At 35.0% G+C, this 19,049-nt stretch overlaps 1 protein-coding gene across 1 annotated transcript in view; it reads left to right on the top strand.

The window, feature by feature from the left end:
• Positions 1-19,049, top strand: part of MMP16 (matrix metallopeptidase 16) — a 190,299-nt gene that overhangs the window by 83,475 nt on the left and 87,775 nt on the right. Inside the window, exons 3-4 of the mRNA XM_075023548.1 lie at positions 6,057-6,205; positions 13,882-14,004. Coding sequence (XP_074879649.1) covers positions 6,057-6,205; positions 13,882-14,004 — 272 coding nt within the window. The remainder of the gene's footprint in view (positions 1-6,056; positions 6,206-13,881; positions 14,005-19,049) is intronic.

Here is a 19,049-nt window from a genome sequence, read left to right as displayed (position 1 = left end):
TGCAACTTAGACATCCCACAGACTCTTCTATATTATTAAGTCCTCATTACAAATTTTGTAATCCACAATAAAGATTACCATCATTAATGTGTCTAAGACTATGCCAATACCACATCTAAACTGGTTTTGCGGGGACTCTCACAGTAATTCAGAAGAAAAGAAGTTGGTCGCTTTCTAGTTTAGGTAATTGGAGAACTAAATTTTGCAAATTGAGTTTTTGGTTTTGGCATGTTCATAGTGACAAACAAGATGATAGTTTCTTGGTCTGAAGATTATTCCTTTTAAGATCTTTTCCACCCTGCTATACAATTTCCAAGAAGTGGATTTGTTTGTGAGCTTTAAGCCATTGCAGACTAATGTATTCTGAATATGCAGTCTCTTTTTGAGCTGTTAAGGATTAATTATCTCAGATTACAACCATAGGCAGCAAACCAATCATAACCATTAAGCTATTATATTATCTATCATAATTCTTATTCTCATTCTGTAGACATTTGTGATAGACTAGGTTAGGCTCTCCTGGAGTATATGTTCTTGTTATATGCTTTTTTGGGAAGTATTTTTCTCACTAGATGGATACCATACACAATATACCCATTCTGCAAATTCACATCAGTGTCTTCTGTTAAAAAGAGAAAACATCACCAATGAGAAACTGGTGGCATTAGAGATATGAGATAGGAAAAACAGCAGAAGGTTCCCTCTAATGCTCTGTGTAAACATTTCTGTCTATGTCTGTCTATCTGGCTATCAAGTTGGCACTGAAAAGTCAGTATTAGCTGCAATATTTAGGTCTGTAATTAAAACACACCATTAGCCATGATTAATTGGCCTAAATGGAGAAATGACCTGGTCATATGGGTACTAATTCTGGAGTTAACTTATTTAGCCATACCATAGTAAAAGCCTTCAATCTCTTTTCAGAATGACATCAGCACTTGAACTGCTAAATCCTGTGGTGACCAGTCTAAGTTCGATTCTTAAATGTATACTTTTTGAAAATATAAATCATCTCCTGAATTACTCAGACATTTTAAATCATTTCACTTATAGTGTCTTTAGTGGAAGTGTATTAAAAAACAAGAGTAAAAATATTTTGAAATTATGAAATCTCACAGCTTTACTCAGTACAGATAGGAATTTTGTTTGCATGATAAAATCTAAAAAAAGAACAGGAATACATGAATAATAATGATATGCAGCTGCACTACTGAAGGTGTTTATGAAATTGTTTTGATCCATACTTTATTAGACTGATTTACTAAGCTTTCAGGTTCACGGAACATAATTGTACTGTAGCTTATACTATGTACTGTCATTCAGGAACTAATAATTCATTGGTAAGTTCCCTTCTATCTTGGAAGTCAGTAAGCTCGCTGAAACTCTGATTATCTTCATAATATTATTTCTTAATCTTTAATGATGACACATGGGGTTTCTTTGTTCTTAGTAACAGTTTGGTGTCAACATAATGTTTTTAAGAGCAATCTTTCTTCTCAAACTAGCAAAGATCTCAATGATTGAAGTCCACTGGTATGTTTAATACACTTAAGTTGGCCAATGCTTTATTCTTTAGAGGAGACAAACATACAGCCATGTAACAAAGTGCTACCTATTCCATAGCCAGATGATCCGTATAGCATACCATTAGTAGCAATTACAAACTAAAATGAAAAGATCTTTTCATCACAGAAGAAAACCCCCCAAACCTTAGGCATCTAGTCAACATCCAAAATCTGGAAGGTGATACGACTCATGTGCTGAGCACTTACAGGTTCCATGGACTCCTGCAGAAGTGGCAGGTCCCCAGCAAACTCCTAGCATCTTTACAGCTATCATCACCAATTGATTCGGTTTATCTTTTTCCTTGCAATCATAAAAAGAGAAGGTAGAATTATGGTGAAGGAATTTTTCTGGTGGAAAAATGTATGTAAAGCATGGGTTTATAATTTTAAAGTGTATAGATAAATGGGACATAAGCCTTGAAGTTCAATTAGTGAGAAAAAAATATTTTTAGGCTAATTTTATTTCTGTTGTTTTGTTTGTTTGTTTTTTCCCAAATGAAGTATTTGAGTGTCCATGTTCTTCTGAATTACTACTAACACTTCAGCTAAACTCCAGTGTTTGTTAATTGGCTAACAATGGGAACTAACATACAAATCTAGTGCAAGCAGATGCTTGGTAAAGACAGATTTTAGCATCTAGTTTCCTGGAGGTTAACGTGGACAATGAAATAAGATTAAATGAAAGAGTTTTCTTTAGTTTATTTTAAAAAAGATTAGAAAGAGGGACTCACATAAGAGAGTTCAAATACATAAAAAGCTGCTGCAGAGGGGAAAGGAATAATCAGTTCCCCTCACCCTTAGCAGGTAAAATGAGAAGTTCCAGGCTTAAATTATAGTAAGGGAGATTCAACTCTAAGGCAAACTTCATAGCAGTAGGATAGTAAAGCACTGTAATAGAGAGGGAAGTGGTAGAATATGTTGTCTTTCAGCTATGTTTTTCTGTGGTTACCATGAGAGTTTTACCATGGCTTTCATTTTGCTTCAGGACAAGAAAGTCCTGCCCAAAAACTTCACTTGAAGTAGCAGTATTTTATCTTCCTAAACTGTGTGAAGGAATGGGACATATCACTAATTCTGGAGTCTGTGCAAAGGGTCTCTGTTGGCTTCCCCAACATTACATGTTAGATGGTTCTACTTCACTTTTTCCTTGTTCCAAGACAGGTGAGTTCCTCAGGATGATAGATGGCTTGCCAACACTGCATTGTCATTGCTGAAATGCATCAAGGCAGAGAGACATCTAATTTCAGTAGGGTGGAGGGGGAAATTCTTGTAGTCATAATTTCTTTAATAGGTTGCCTCAAAAATACAAGGCTGTGAGAAAATGGTTTTCTTTTGTTCTGCTGTGTCTGCCTCATTCTGTTTCTTTTCCTCTGTTTTGTTTTACCCACCTATATATTTTGGACTTAACTTTGAAGTTAAGCTCCTCCTCCATAGTTCCCAGCATTTGGACTGTTCACAATAGAATCTGAGGGGTTTATTTCAGGTATCTGACAGACTGATCCAAGGTCCTTCAAAATTTGTTAATACAGAACTGAGGAATCTGATGAATGCAACAGGAACCAGATTTGTTGTCTCTTATCTTGTTTCATGATCCTTTCTCACGAGGACAGAACACTAGTAGCATGTAGTGGCACTGAATGCTACTAGCTCTGAAGCATTCACCAGTTATTAGTCTTGAAGGTCAATTTGTCTGAATTTTCAAAAAAAGAAACTTGCTTTCCAAGTGTCATCTGACTTTCCGGTATGTTTGCTGTGTCTTCTAGTTGCTATTTTGAACCTGAGGGAAGACCCAGGTGGTCTACTTCCTTTGTTCACTGATTGGGAGTGACTATCAGGCATCCCGTATTTAACTTGTATTTGAGTCTTTTTAGAAGGGGAAAGGCTACACTGTCCTCTCCTGCTTCTTTCTGAGCCACGTCTCTTCTCCTTTTCTGTGTCTGCAGTGGCACTCCGCTAGATTCCAGTTTTTCCTCTCTACTCCACTCCTCCCATAAGCAGTACTCTCCAAGCTATTTTTTCTGTCTCTCTCTAATTCAGATATCTGAAGGTTTAGCTTCTGGTAAATTTGGTTACTTGTAATCCCACACCTCTGTCTCCTTCAGTTATGCCACGGTGAGGATGGTTTTGAGTGGTGATAGGTGGCCTCACAAGCCTACCAAGCAATTTTGTGTGCCCTTAGCACCTGAAAGAGAGCTTCATGAAAAGCCTTGCTCTGTGTCTGCATACCAAATTCATGCTGAGAAGGTGGCAAGAAGGTGGTATCATTTTGGACAATAGTGACATGCTGCTCAGAATTATTTTTCTTCCCTGTCTGATCATTTGTTTTAATATCACTGACTTGAGAAGGTGAATCTCAAAATAACCCCATTCTTAAATACATGCATTGCAAATATTAATTCAAAGGGACTTTACATGCTACAGTGAAATCAACCCACTCTGTCTCAGACTTATTTCTTACTTCCATGGTCTTGTTTTCACATACTGCATTGCTCTTGCCAACCTTCCAGCTCTAGCTGGCCTCTCAGAGCTATCTTCCAATAATGGAAGGAAAAACAGACTTCCAGTTCAAAGCAACACATAAACTAAATTATTTGTGTGATGACCCAAATCTAGCACAAACTTAGTGTTCACAAGTTCACCCTTGAAGCTGAAAAGTGCAAGAAGTCAGGAGTATGTAAGGTTGGATGTAGGTACTGATTGTAGCAATTCATTTATACTAGAAATAAGAGCATCTTCCTATATATTAAACAAAATTTTGTTCTTATTCTGAATGGCTCCTGTATACAGAGATAGTGTGAGGGTGAAAGAGGTTAGGCTGGGTCTTAATCCTGTCTGTACTGTATAACCCTGTTGTGTGGAGCTCACAAACATTGTTGAGATTGTGTCTGAACTGCACTATGGGAAGGTAAACCTGTTTAAATTAGAAATACCTGCATTCATAACCTGAAGATTTCCTCTATCTTTAGTGCCAGTTTGATCTTTTATTTACACTGACCCAATGTTCACCTATAATACATGTTCAGTGATAGTGAAGTAAACCATAGCAATGAGTTCATCCATCCTGAGGTTCTTCACTGGGTCTGTAAAAGAGGAGTGCATCACCAACATGGTTAACCTGCTACTGGAACTGAATCGGGTAGACTCTGCAAGCTAAACTTAAGGCTGAAAATTGCAGGCTACACAGTTTGGTGTTAGGCTGTGTATAAACAGTGGGTATAAACACACAAAAAAAACAGAAGTGTTGTATGAGGCAGACAGAGCCCATAACACACTAAGGGGGGGGTGGGGGTGGATAGCATTCATTAATGTAATGATTCAGAATCCATGAATTGGGATATGATATGTTTGAAAGAGGTGGCTGAACCAATTTTTTTTATTTGTTTATCTATTAATTTTTATTTTTTTTTTAAAGAACAGAAGATCAGATTTATGGGGTCACAAGTACTTTGTTACTGGGGAGAGTGAAGCTGCAGCAACACAATTTAACCGTGTCTTGTAGATTAGCAATATATGTACCTTTTATTCTAGTGAGTAGTTCCAGTCCTTAGATGAGGAGCTAAGACATTTTTAAAGATGTATCAGTGTTCTCATTGCCTCAAAAGTCTTACACTGTGCTTTGCATAGGCTAGATTTTGAGAATGCTTAGAAACATTAAGATAATCACAGCTACTTGTTTATGAAACATTGCCTCAAGAGGACAGCATATTTCAGAGGGTTTTTCCAGGTGTTCTTAAGATATTGGCTTTAATCCATAAAGCTTTCAGTTATTTGGACCATGCCTTCTCCCCTTCACTTCTACACAATTAAGAGCATAAACAATTGACATTAAATCCCTCTTGATTTAAAAAGGAAGATCCTCTTATCAGGGAGTTCCCTGTAAGTGGGAACAGACTCTGCTACTTCACTATCTCTGGGCCACCTGCTTTGCCTATGAGTATGTGATTTTGATATTCTTCTCAGAAAGCTGAATGTCTGCCCACCCTCTCTTTCACATTCTTTGAGAGATTATAACAATACAGTGTAACTGTGTGAGAGCTATTGTGGATTTATTATTGTAGTTGGTGAATATTATTATGTACCCTGTGGATAGTCAATTATATGTGGCATATATTGTAGATTTTACATTTTGTCTGCTTTAAAAATTTCTTGAAGTGCCTAGAGCCAGGGTTAGGTGCTTAAGTTGTAACTTCAAATAAATAAATACATTAAATAAATAATTGAAGCATGCAGTTTCAGATAATAAAGAGAGCTGGCTCCTGGGTAGAAAACACTGTAAGTCTTAAACCAGCAAAAGCTTTAATAGAGGAGGTGAAATAAAAGCCCCAAAGAATTTCTTCTCTGCAAAAAATAAAAAAACCCCACAACCCAAACTAACAGGATTTATGCTTGGTGAATTAGAAGCTTCATTATATATGGTACAAAACTAATTACTAGGGAGCATTTTATTTACCTCTAATTTCTATTTAATAGCCACTGCACTTGTCATTGCAGGTATGGTTACAAAAGTATGGCTACCTTCCACCAACTGACCCCCGAATGTCGGTGTTGCGCTCTGCAGAAACCATGCAATCAGCTATAGCTGCCATGCAGCAGTTCTATGGCATTAATATGACAGGAAAAGTGGACAGGAACACAATTGAGTAAGTAACCAGTACTGAACTGCTCTTGACTTTTCTGTTTCAAGGAGGGTAAAATAGAACTGGAATAACTTTATAACACATGAAGCAGGGTGACCAGGATATCCAAATAGTGTTGCAGCTTCAGATGGGGAGTTAAAATGTTTCTCTCTCTCCTTACGTCTTTTTTTTTTTTTTTTCATCTTCTGTATTTCATGGTAGTAGGAAGTCACCTGCCTAACTGCTGTCTGCTTTTGGGCATGTGATGTAAAGAAAATGTTTCAGGGTTAACTAAAGAAAGGGCAAAAAGGTTATCAATGTGGAAGTGGAGAAACCTATTCAAAATTGGCAAGAATACATGAAATGTTTCACAGTGGAAAGAGTCTTTTCTTACTGGAAAATCTTTAGTGTAAATTGCCTTATCCTTATTGAAGAAAATTTTAGCATGCTCCACTGGCCCATTCATTTAATGGTTGCCAGTAACAAAAGACCAAGTATGGTCATTTTAACATGCAGTAAAATTGGATTAGTTTTGCATGCCCTTTGCAATTCTGAAGTTGTGTAAGGCTGGCAGTGTCTGATTTTACTGACAGACTGAACACAGGGAAACTTTGTGAAACAGACCTATTAAAAGGCACTTCCAAACAACTCTATACTATAACAAATTTTAAAAATGTGCCAGGAAAATATGAAAAAAATAATAGTATTAGTACACAGTTAAGAAAATGTACCTGGGATTAAGAATTGAAGTGCTTGTTGTACTCATTCCAGTTAAAATGTGATAAAGATTATCTTGTGATTTGAGAAAATTTACTTTGCTTGAAAAGCAAACAATAACAAATAGTACCGTCACTACATATCCAACATTTACTTTATTGAAATATGTTTCTACTCTCTAAAATGCTTTTTTGGGGGGGTTGTCCTTCATTTCCCATTTACCAGCCTCAACATGATGTGTCACCTTCCGTTATTCTTTTTTGGTAAAGTAGTTGACATGAATGATTTTTCTATCATTTAGAGTTTAGGGAAGAGACTACCCAAAATGCTGGCAGGATTGGAAAAATCATTTTATTCCACTGGCACATGCATTATTGCATTGAAAAGCAATAAAGCAAAGCAGATTTTAGGGCTGCCCTAAGGGGAGGTGAGTTGATCACACTTCCCTCAGTTTAGGAATTTAAAGGACCTCAGAACATGCAGTGCAATAGCAGTAAATGCCTTGTGAGAGAGTCATGCTCAAAAGTATGTTTATGATCCAATCTGCAGGGTGGAAAGGCTAGGTTCTTTATATAGCTTCAGTCGTTGATCCTTGAGTGGAGAGTGCTGCTATACCAGTCACTCATAGCCTTTTAAAGACACATTAGTGGCAGCTTTGTAAGAGGCAATGTATTTCACTAAAAGGAAAAGAATCTGTTCACAGTTAGGAGTACAGAGAAGATAGAAAGTGGTAACCCAAGGGAAAGCAGAGGCCATCTGTTAGTTTAGAGTATCAGCTAGCCAGTTGAAAAAAAAAAAAAACACAAAAAAACCCCACTTCAATTGCAAAGGAAAGTGGTTTATGTTTGCTAAATTGGGCTTGTTGACCAGCACGTCAGCAAGGCTGTCTTCACTTCTTCCGCAATGTAAGAGTCAAAGAAATCCATCTATGCAGCAGTCCAAAACGTTAATTTTACAATCTGGTGGATAGTCAGTCTTCCAAACCTTTTGATGCATGATTTTCTTCTATACAGAAAGATATATTAAAGTATGGCAATTCTTAGCTACATATAACTCATGCTGGATGAATTCTGCATTTATTTACACAGTTGGAGTTGCATTAACTTGAGTCAAGTTGGGAACAGAACTGATTCTTAAAGACTTGTCACATATGCATTGGTGTTGAGAAAAAAAAAAAATCAACTAAACTGTGGCCTCAAGTTACCATCAATTAACACCATTGAATATTCTTGGGAGATATGACTGTATAACAAAGGATAATTTTTTTTCAATTGTTCATTTATTGCAGTATTTTGTAAATGTTTGAAATAATTTTCCCTTTCATCTACAGAGAAAGTATACATACTGTCTTTTGGCCAGCAATATGTGACAGTTTACCATTTGTTTCTCTGTGATTAATATGTTATAATCACATACAATACTGGGATTACAAAATAAAGAGAACAGCAAGAACCTCATAAAACCAATATGTTCTCATCTTGTGCATGAGGATTTACCTGCTTCTCTAGCATGTCTTGAGAAGAGATTATGATGTGCCTCTTCGTCTTCAGAAGGACAAACAATTAAAAGAAGTTACACTAGTAACTTGATAGGAACCAGCTTTGGGGATATTAACAGAGAAATAATGTCCTCCAGCCACATCACCAAAAGTCTCCTGGAGGGATTTTGTTGCTTAGAAAAAACGATAATCCCTCAATGAGTGTTTTGGTATGCATAAATATGAACAGTGTTCATCTTCCCCCTACTACTCACCATTCACTTGTTTTTGCTATATTTTTAAATTTGTTTCCCAAGTGGCTTGAAAAGCATGATGCATGCTTATTGCTGCGGATAAGGAAGAGTGAGTGGTAAAAGGAGACATCATTATAATGGCGTAAAAATATGAGAGATGTTCTGAATACAAGTATCATGACAATGGTAAACCCAATGAAAATACTGTCTGACATTTGCATGGCGTGCCACAGTATTTCCTGTGATTCATTTATATGTTACAAAACACAGTCAATGATTCATTAAAAAGGAGTCTTCTGAAAATGGACCCGCTGTTGGCATCCTGCTCTTTCACATCCCTAAACCAAACATACTAAGTAGAAAAAGACTAGTTGTCTTTTCTTAAAGTTGCTTTACATGTTTATTTCCAAAACATGTTTTGCAGTTTAAAGGGGTATATTACAAACTTCCTGGTATACAGATAGAAAGGTTGTGTATAGGATGCTGACTAAATCTATGCAATAGTAGCAAAGCATTCATTTTAATTTAATGCCATCCTTTATAAATAAATGGCAAATGTGCTTATTTTAATGCTCAGATGAGCTTCTAACCAACTTTACTTCAAGGTTTATAATCAAGATGTAATCATATTTATGTGTGACCTCTGCTGTTTATATATTAAGTATCAGTCACAGAGTAAGAGTGAATGGTAAATTTTGAGCTGTTGAAATTGATTCAGTGGTCTGTTTTATTAGTAAATGTTTTTGTACAAAAGCTATACATAAAGTCTTGTACCCTCAGCAAAATTCAATGAGAAGCCTTGCAGACAAATCATCATCAGTAACAGGGCTGAAATACAGTATCTTACATCACTCTTTGACTGCTTCCTATTACTTAGAGGAGTGTCAGTAAAGCCCTGTAATAGCAAAGTACAGTAGGGAAGAGTAAAGATGTTTAGAAAACATATCTGTCTCTCCTCACAAGAAGTTTAAGGGTACCATTCAGTAGTTTTCTTAAATAAATGTCTATAGTTTTTCCAGCCACTAAGTCAAGTTGCAGTAAGTCAAGTTGGACTCTCCCTTTTGTTTTCCTTTTTTGCTATAACTCTACCAAAAAAGCCCAAAACAACCCACAAACAACAAAAAAACATTATATAGCCTAAGCAGCAGTTTTGATTAGGGATAAATGAAAGGTAGTTTTTTTAATGTTTTGATTCCATGTTAGACCAAAACTTTTTCCTGAAGGCTTAAGAAAGTGAGGAGACAGAAAAAGATTCTTCCTCTTAACCCCTGAAGAACAAAATATGGTGAGGCAAATGGCTTGAGTTATGAGACGTTCAGTTTCAGCTCTCTCTCTACTGGAAGAGCATTACAATTTTGCTGCGTATTTTTATTTTAATATTTTCAGATTTTCTCTGAGTCTAAACTGGTTTAATTCTCTTGACATATATAGCTCCTCAAGATTCAAATTAATGGAGTTAAGAGAGGAATTTGAAGTGACATAGTCTACAGGGTACTAATGTACAGGGTACATTAGTCACAATTAAGCCTCTTTATTGAGTACTGATAAAATACTAATTTTGAGGGTCTGCTGCATAAAAGATTTCGACAAGTTCAGAAAGAGGTGAAAGAGAGGCAAAGTCATTACCAGTATGGAGCTTTTTAAAATTAAAACAAATTATTTAAAAAAAAATAATTAAACTCCAACAAGCAATCAAGAACATGGGAGACCTTGACCATATTATGTTAAAAACAGCTATATTTGGAAGAAAATAGAAATGAATGTTTTATTTGTCAATTGCCCCCCCAGATGGAAGAGCATATTACACATGAAGTATTCCCAAATGTCATGAGCATTAATGATAACTACTGACAGAAGTTTTCCTCCCAGTCAGTATGAGAACAATTCCTGTTTAAAAAAATATTTTTAACATATTTAAAAAAAAAAAAAAAGGAAAATTTATGTGCCAGAAGTTAACATTTTGCTTCATTTCTGTGCTAGAAAATACTGAACTCCAGTACTAACCATGTAATAATTTGTTTAAAATTCTGACTGCTAAATTTAGCTCAGCTAAGATCTGGGTGATAGATTTGGTGATAGTCCAACTCTTCAGCTGCAAATTGCGTCTTTCCTTAAATTTTACTTGAAGATAATTTCCTGAGAGCTAGTGAACCACTTGTGCAAAGGCTTACATTTGATTTACAATGCGATTTATATTGTGTGTGAACCACAGTCACAGTCCTCTTGTAAGAATAATAAGAACATTAGTGGGCCAGACAGCATGACAACATGGAACATCCCCTGCCCATCCAAACCAGGAAGTATACAAGCATAATGTTCTTGATAGGTAGATACCACTTCAAATCAATGCAAGAACAAATTGTGACTGCTTTAATTTCATAACAGTTTATTTTGGGCTATGTTTTGTATTGCTAAAATCGGATTGTCAGCAGTTCTGGTAAGATAATACAATGTTGAATTTTGAATCCATGTTTCCTACTGTTCTTGACTTTTTGTATTAAATCTTAAGTGTAAAACATTTTATGCTAATATTATTTTCTGTAAAAGTATTGAGCCTTTGACATAACTTGAGAGATTATTTCAGTAACAGCTTTGAATTCACAACTTGGAATATTCAGAAATTTTTAAATTCACAAGTTGGAATATTTACACTTAGCTGCCCCTGGCTTGCCAATGAGCAAACCCCACTATTAAAATAGGTCTCCATCAGTTAAGCTAAATAATTTAAACTTTTTTTTTTTTTTTGGGGGGGGAGGCCTAATTCAATTGATTTAAAGTCACTGCCTTTGAAACAATACAACTGTAAGTGATACATTACATATTTTATACAAGACCCTGACATTTTTATATGATGTTTCTAACAAAATATAACAGTTAATTGTTTTTGCTTTATTCCTTGCTTCTTTCTTTCGATGTAGTGATATCACCTTAAGGTGAGAACACTGTTCTTTTGTTACATATATGTCTTTTTCTGCAATGTGTGTGAGCAGTTTCAACAGCATAATTTAAATATACCCTGTCATTAAAATGCATGGTAAATGTATGCTGATCTAACATGCACTGCAAAAAAGTATTACTGACAATATGTCTAAAAGTTTTCTGAGGTCTGAGCCAATTTTAATCTCATTTGCTGAAGTGCAAACAAGATATCATTTTACTAAGAAGAACAGAACTCCCCTTTGGTCTGTAATGAGATCTGCTTCTTTCCTTCATTTTCTTTTTTTATTAGAGCAACTGAAACTTTTCAATAATATTTCATCCCAGAAATCACTAACATCTACTTTGTTGAACTGACACTTTTAAAAAAACAGAGGAACCTGAAGTAAAGTTGCAGGGTGTTTCAGCAAATACTGATGGAGTAAAGTTTTATAGATTTTACAGTATTGTCTTTGCAGACACTAGGGAAGGAAGATTGTCTTCCTTGCAAATACAAGTAATAGTCAACTGTTTTATGTGCCATGCATACTTTGTAATTATTCTGACAGAAATTAGAGCAAATCATTCTGTGTTTCTTATTTGAAACAGATAACAATGAACTCAGTGTCTTCAGTTCAGGCAAATTCATAAGTTTTGGCTTCCCCACTCGTACGACTTGATGGATGTGTCACCCATCAAAGTTTTTGCAGGCACTTCTATAGTGTTTATCAGCGCAAGTGGGGTGCAGTGACATCTTGGTACTATCACTAAAATTCTATATTTTCCCACAGGCTGGTAAGCTTAACTCCTACTTACGCATTTAAACAATAGCTTGCTACATATCCATAGATACAGCATATATGAAGTGTTATAAGTCTGGCTGTACTGTAAAACATCTTCACATGCATTTATGAAAATGAGTGTGGCTGATTTTGACTGCATTAGCCCATCTCTAAAAATTCACTTAGTATGCAATATGGTTTGACTTGTATTAATAGGTTTAAAACTTACAATGCATATCTCATTCCTTGGGTACAGAACTGAAAAATCAATGATTTCATTAGATTATGTAGTTTTTTATATACACACACACACACACACTACTCCTTTGTACTGCAAATATTCCATGGTTTTTTTTTGACAAAACAAGATTGTTTTCTTCATTTTGCATATATTGAACTACAAATGTCTACTGGAAAAGATGAAAGATGGTTGGCTGGTTATTTTTTTGAGTTTTTGTTAACCTACACATGTTTTAAAAGTAGTCTGCGTTCTGAGATGACATTTCAAATTACTTTTCTGTCATCCAGTCATACATACATGCAGCTGCTGTGTGTATATTTATTTATGAAACAATGCTTAAATGCCAGTTTAATGGTCAGAAGTTCATTCAAGCAAGCCTGAATATAGGGTATGACTACTCTTGTGGTAAATACCATCAGAAAACTACAGCTTTTACATCAGTAATTATTTGGCATGATAGAAATAAAGTCAAATGAACTGGAAAAGTAACAGAGGAGATTTGTCTTTTATTTATGCAGTGAATGTCTTTAATCTTGCTATCTTCCTGATGGCAAATTATTCTGCTGAATAGCTCATATAATATAATAACTTCAGCTGAATTTTGTTCACTTTTACTCAAACTAAATAACCCCTTATGCTGTAAGTGAGGAACAGTTCAATGATACTGCTGTTGAACTCATGCTTTTGAATTAGGTATCATCCTAATTTTGACGTATTTGGAATGCTGACAAATGTGAAGTTTTTGAAATACTGGAAAACATTGAAATATTGAAGGCCACTGTAAAAATCAAACACTTTTGTGGAAAGCCTGGTGCTGCTGGAATGGTCATTTTTGTTGTTTGTGATTTAGACCTTTTCAGCTTGATTTTGTGCAGAGCATTAAATATTCTTAAGCAGAATTTGTGAGTTAAATATCTCCACTAGGAGCTTACAGTTGCAATGAGATACTCTTCATTGTGTGGAAAGAGAGTAAGATAGAAGAACTTAATAGTATCATAAAGTTAGCAGTTTCAGTATCTTGAATTAAAAAAAAAATTCTGGCAGTTGACTTTTTGATTAAAGGCTTGTTTAAATATCATGACAATGAGACAAAAGAGAAGGATCACAGAATACAAAAAATAATTTAGGAACTAGTGATTTAACTAAATCTTTGTGTATATACTTTAACTTCACCTTCAGCAAGCAAGCTAGTAATACAGATCATAATTACTTTGAATGTAACTTCAAAAAAGTATGATGTTTTTATTAGTTGCATGCAGTAGTTATGATTTTTCTTTCATGTTGCTTTAACTATGTGGTGCTGTTTCTTGCAGCTGGATGAAGAAGCCTCGATGTGGTGTGCCTGACCAAACAAGAGGTAGCTCCAAATTTAACATTCGTCGGAAACGCTACGCGTTAACAGGACAGAAATGGCAACACAAACATATCACTTACAGGTACCAAAGATATTCATATAGATATATAAATGTCACTAGTAGTGCTGACTTTTAATTTAAAGTAAATATAAAATTCTGAAATATTTTTCAGTATTTTGAGAAGTTTATTATTAATATGTGATATAAAAATGCTGATTTGGATACCTCTTGGATAAGTATGTATGTGCTACATACGAACCAAATTATTTTCTTGGATTAAAATTGCATGCATATAGTAACCAGTAAGTCCTCTGAAGCTTTCAGCATCAATTTAACTCCCAATATATCTTTAACTTTACCTTTCAACCCTCTCGGCAACTTCTCAGGGAATATTGCTCTTAAACTGAAATCTGTAATGAAACTCAGATCTCTAATTTAAGTATGTAAAATAGGTTATTGAAAAGAGTCAGTCTCTGCAAAATGCAGGTGCCTACAGGTCTGTTCTAAGTACAAATGAGTTTGATTATAATTTGGTGAGTCACTGACCCAACCATTTCTTGCCTACATGATGATGGGTACAGGGTTGTGTGCAGGGGGGTATGTCTGTATAGCTCTTGAGTCTGACATGTAATTTACAGAGTATGTTGCCTACTGTCAGAACTGATCTTTGCAGGGAAAGTTAGATGCAAACCGTGTACTTGCTAGACCTCTGTCAACCAAAGAGTGTCATGTATGTAATATAAAATCTATAATTTGTCAGCAAACTAAGGTTTCTTATACAGCCTGTTTGAAAATGTACACAGCCTCATTGGGATACCTGTAATATATAACAAGGGTAAGTTCTGAGGGGTAACATAGTTTTCAAATTCATTAACTGATGTTATTATTCATGAACCCATATAAGTATTACATTTTAAGTTCATAAGCTCTAATGGTCATACAGACTGTTCTTCATACCACAGTGAAGAGGTAATTTTATTAGTAACTCTGTGTCAATACTATGGCTTATGTGTGAATTGGAGAATTCTATTTTAAGACATTACACACTGATATAACTTCAAGCAATAGAGAAATGACTGCCTTGAGATTAGTATGTTGCATTGGCTGGAGTCCTTTATTGTCAATGTAAATGTAATACATAGCTGGTTAGGATAAGAATGCCCACTTACAGCACTCTACATTTATCTGCATTTTAAAATTTAAATGTAGTGTGTGCACACGTATGGCAAGGCATGTATGGTCACCTACAAATATGTGTGGTTTTCTATCCCTCTGATTTGTACAGGGTCTGATTCTCCATTTCATTGCAGGATTTTTTACAACAGTCTAAATCCTGCCACTTGTATATCTTCTGTACTGTCACCCAAGGCATTAATCATAATAACAAACAAGGGTGCCCGGTATTAAACTATGTGGCAACTATCTAGTAATCTTTCTCACTTGGAAGAATTTATAGCAATTCTTTACCTCCTGCCTTGCCTCTTGTAAAATATTCACTCTCTCACTTTGACAAGACCTCTAGTTAACCAAAGCTTTGAAGTGAATAAGCCTATAATATATTTTGTTGTGAATTACAGACCAAAAGACATTTAAAGTAGAAACCCCAAGTTTTAGTAGAATAAAAAATACAATATTAATCTTTCTGAATTAAAAAAATAACTCAAAGCAAATAAAGGCAACAAAAAAGGAAATAAAATTCTTTACACGCTTCTCCTCACCTGCTTTGTTTTTCCCAGCAATTCCCTTTTTACAGGCTTAATACCAATTAACTGAATGACATTTTAAGTTGCTTTGTTCCCTAAACTTGTGATCATATCTCTAGCATCACTTGTCTGCTCCATTTTTCTCAGTGCTGCGTCTCAGTCTCTTTATAACCTGCAGGTTTCCAGCTGCATTCTGTGTCTTCCTGGCCAGTTGAACCTTGTAGTCTGAAGTATGCCTGCTAAGCAAGCTCAGTAATTCCTCCAATGAAAGAGTGATTTCTCCCTCATTTCAGTGTCTGCTACCTCCTCCACTTTTCTGGAAAGCAAAACCAAAACCCCACAAAACCCACGCTCAAACCAAACCCCACCCCGCCCCAGCCCCAAACAGAAACACAGAATAAACAATAAATAAGATGCCATCTATCACAGTTATCTTATCGTAGGACTGCACTCACCAGCTTTTCTGAACAGGAAGGGTAATAGAAAAAAAAAAGTGTTTTGTGGACATACCCATTATGTTAAAAAGAGACCAACAGATGAGCAGAACATGGACCTTAACAGCAGTTAATGCGTTTTCCTAAATTATTTGGTGATTGTTTTTTCCCAAGGATTTTGGAGTAGAGTTAGGCAAGCTTTTCAAATTTGCTCCTTTGTTGCTTATTTCAAGAAAATATTTAGTATAATACTGTAAATGTATAAACTCTTGTTTCACTCTGTGAAATACGCAAAGGTAGGGTTCTTCTTTCTATGCATCACTGTCAAATAGGTGCAATACCAGCGCTGAGGGGAGCCCTTTGAAAGATACCAAAAGCTACATTTACCACTTACTATCTGTCTGGCTACTTGGTCTTAGAGTATATCCTCAGATGCTCTATTTAAATGAAACAATTATAACTTCAGGCAAAACATCAAGAATTTATTAATGGAAAAATAAAATTGAGATCACATATAAATGCATTTTAAATTGTATCTACTTACGTTTTTACTCTAGCATTTTTTGTCTGTCACTCATTTTTTCCCCAAGAATTTCTCCTGGCACCTGTTAAATTTAAATTAATTAATGTTGTTCAGAATATATTTCCTCTTTGATTGTCCCTGTAATCATGGGTAAGAGGATCAAAACAGATACATGTGACATAATATTTTTTCTACATTTCCATATTTTCAATTTGTAATTTTTGAAGCTGAAACACTACCCCAAAATTTCAAGATGGAGCTTCAGAGAAGCAACTTACTATTATAATTTACATTAATTATGTCCTTTTTGGTGACATATTACATTTTAGACTTAGGTGATAATTACTCTTAGAAAACAATATGTCTGCAGAGAGTATCAAAATGCAGATTTCCAATATTGGGAATGTAGCATGGAATGGGCATTGTGCTGCATTAATTATACTTTCCCTCAGGGAATGCAGCTTTCTGCTTATTTGAACTGGTGAATAAAGTGTTTGTTAGAATTTCTGTTTCTAATGAAGTTACACAGCAATATTACTTACTGTTCTTTTCTGCCTGGTATAGTTCGTGCCGGTATACCATGTAAACATTATTAGTACTTATGTTATATACTAACATGTTTTTTACAAAGAGAGAAACAGAAAGTGATTATTTGAACCTTTTTACCAGCCAGAAGAGTATACAAGTGAAGGAGAACATCTAGAGTACATGAAAATTATAGCCCCATTACAGAACAGACTACAAAGATCTTAATGATATGGTGTTGATTCTTCCTTAGTGTTTTAGACTGTATCAAGTTACACAAGTATCTCTGAACATTTTAAAGAGTCAGAGAAGAAATCTATGAAACCTATTAAGGGATTTTTTTTTTTTACTTTTTTTTTTTTTTAAGGGCATGCTTACAAGGACACCTATGAGTCTCAAAAACCAATCACCTTACCTAGGGAAGTAAATCATGCAGCACTTTAAAGAAGCAACAACGTGAATCAATAAAGCAATCAGCTTTGTAAAAATAGAACATAAATGTTTATATGTCCTTTTTAGACAGACAATTATTGAATATAAAGTACTCCTCATCAGAATTCTGGGCATACTATTCATAATTTTAACTCCAGCAGTCAGTCATTGGTCAATTGCTCAGATTATTCAGTCTGCAGAACACTTTTGCAAATAAAATTGGAGAATGCTCTCTAATAAGCCAAGCTTTGCCTTGAATTACAACCATTACTTAGAACACATAACAATTTAAAATAAAAGAAAATAATAATATGAAAGGTATGCTGCTTTATTTTGCCAAATTGAGGAAGAAAAAATCCCAATTTGATAATTCAGCAATATGTAAAAATTTAATTGGTGGAGAAAACTTAATTGTAGATGGTCAATGGCTTCATCCCACACTAACTAGAATTAATGTAATCTTTTTCTTGACTTCAGTGGGCATTGGGTCAAGCCCTAGATTAATGTCCTTTTCCTTTCTCAACACGTTGAATACATCCTGGATTTCAGCTCTCCAAAAACCGACAGATGATGAAAGATTTGGACATGTCTAACTTTATGCTGCCCAGTTAAATGAATTAAGGCTAGCTGAGAGTTCAGTATGCAATGAAAAGTCCTATCTGGCTTGTTAACCATAGACTATGTTATTTCTATGGTCTGAATGATCCATATTGTGTGGAACATGGAAAGAGAATTATTCTTGGTTGTTTAAAAGCCACACTGAAAGGTAAGAAAATACTGAATTAAGAAAAAACTTAGAAAACACTGTTGATTCAAAGTAGCAACAAGATTTTTTAATAAAATAATATTTTGAGTATACTACTACAGAAGAATATTTAAAAATATTTCCTAAATCAAGGAATTGCATACCTTATTAATCATACTTGTCACAAAGTCAGTATATGCTGAATTTCCTTGATTTCAGTTTGCTCATGAGTGAAAGAAGGTTAGCTCTGTGTCCATATTGAAATGAGAACACAAGCTTTGCACTGTGATGACATTCACACTGCATTATTTTTTAAATATATGGCTATACTATTTCAGCATCAAGACATGAGCATATTTTCTTCCCATTAAAAATGAAAAGCAGACATAAGGGGAAATAATGATTATCTGGGTTTTTTTCAGAGATGCTGAGAATGTCCTAACTTTAACAAATTTGTGAATAACTGAAATGTCTGAAAACTTTTCTTCAATATGCTAGCAATATTCTGTGCTTTAATTCAGTTGTACCTGACTAATATATTTTGAAACATGCCAGAAGCATTTACAGGATCGGGCTGCATTTTGATATAATTTTTTCCCTTCGTACATATGAGGCCTACAAGACCTTAAGGCAGTGGAAATACCTAAAAACATGCTCTGGAATTCTACTCTACCATTTTAAGTCACTAACAAATTTTGAATTAGAGCACACGGTAGTATAGAAAATGCATGCAGATTTATATTGAAAAGTGATACCTCCAGATG

The sequence above is a fragment of the Buteo buteo genome, chromosome 3 (assembly GCF_964188355.1).
Source record: "Buteo buteo chromosome 3, bButBut1.hap1.1, whole genome shotgun sequence".
Lineage (NCBI taxonomy): Eukaryota > Metazoa > Chordata > Aves > Accipitriformes > Accipitridae > Buteo > Buteo buteo.
The sequence above is the reverse complement of the archived record's forward strand: the minus strand, read 5'-3'. Positions and strand labels throughout refer to the sequence as shown.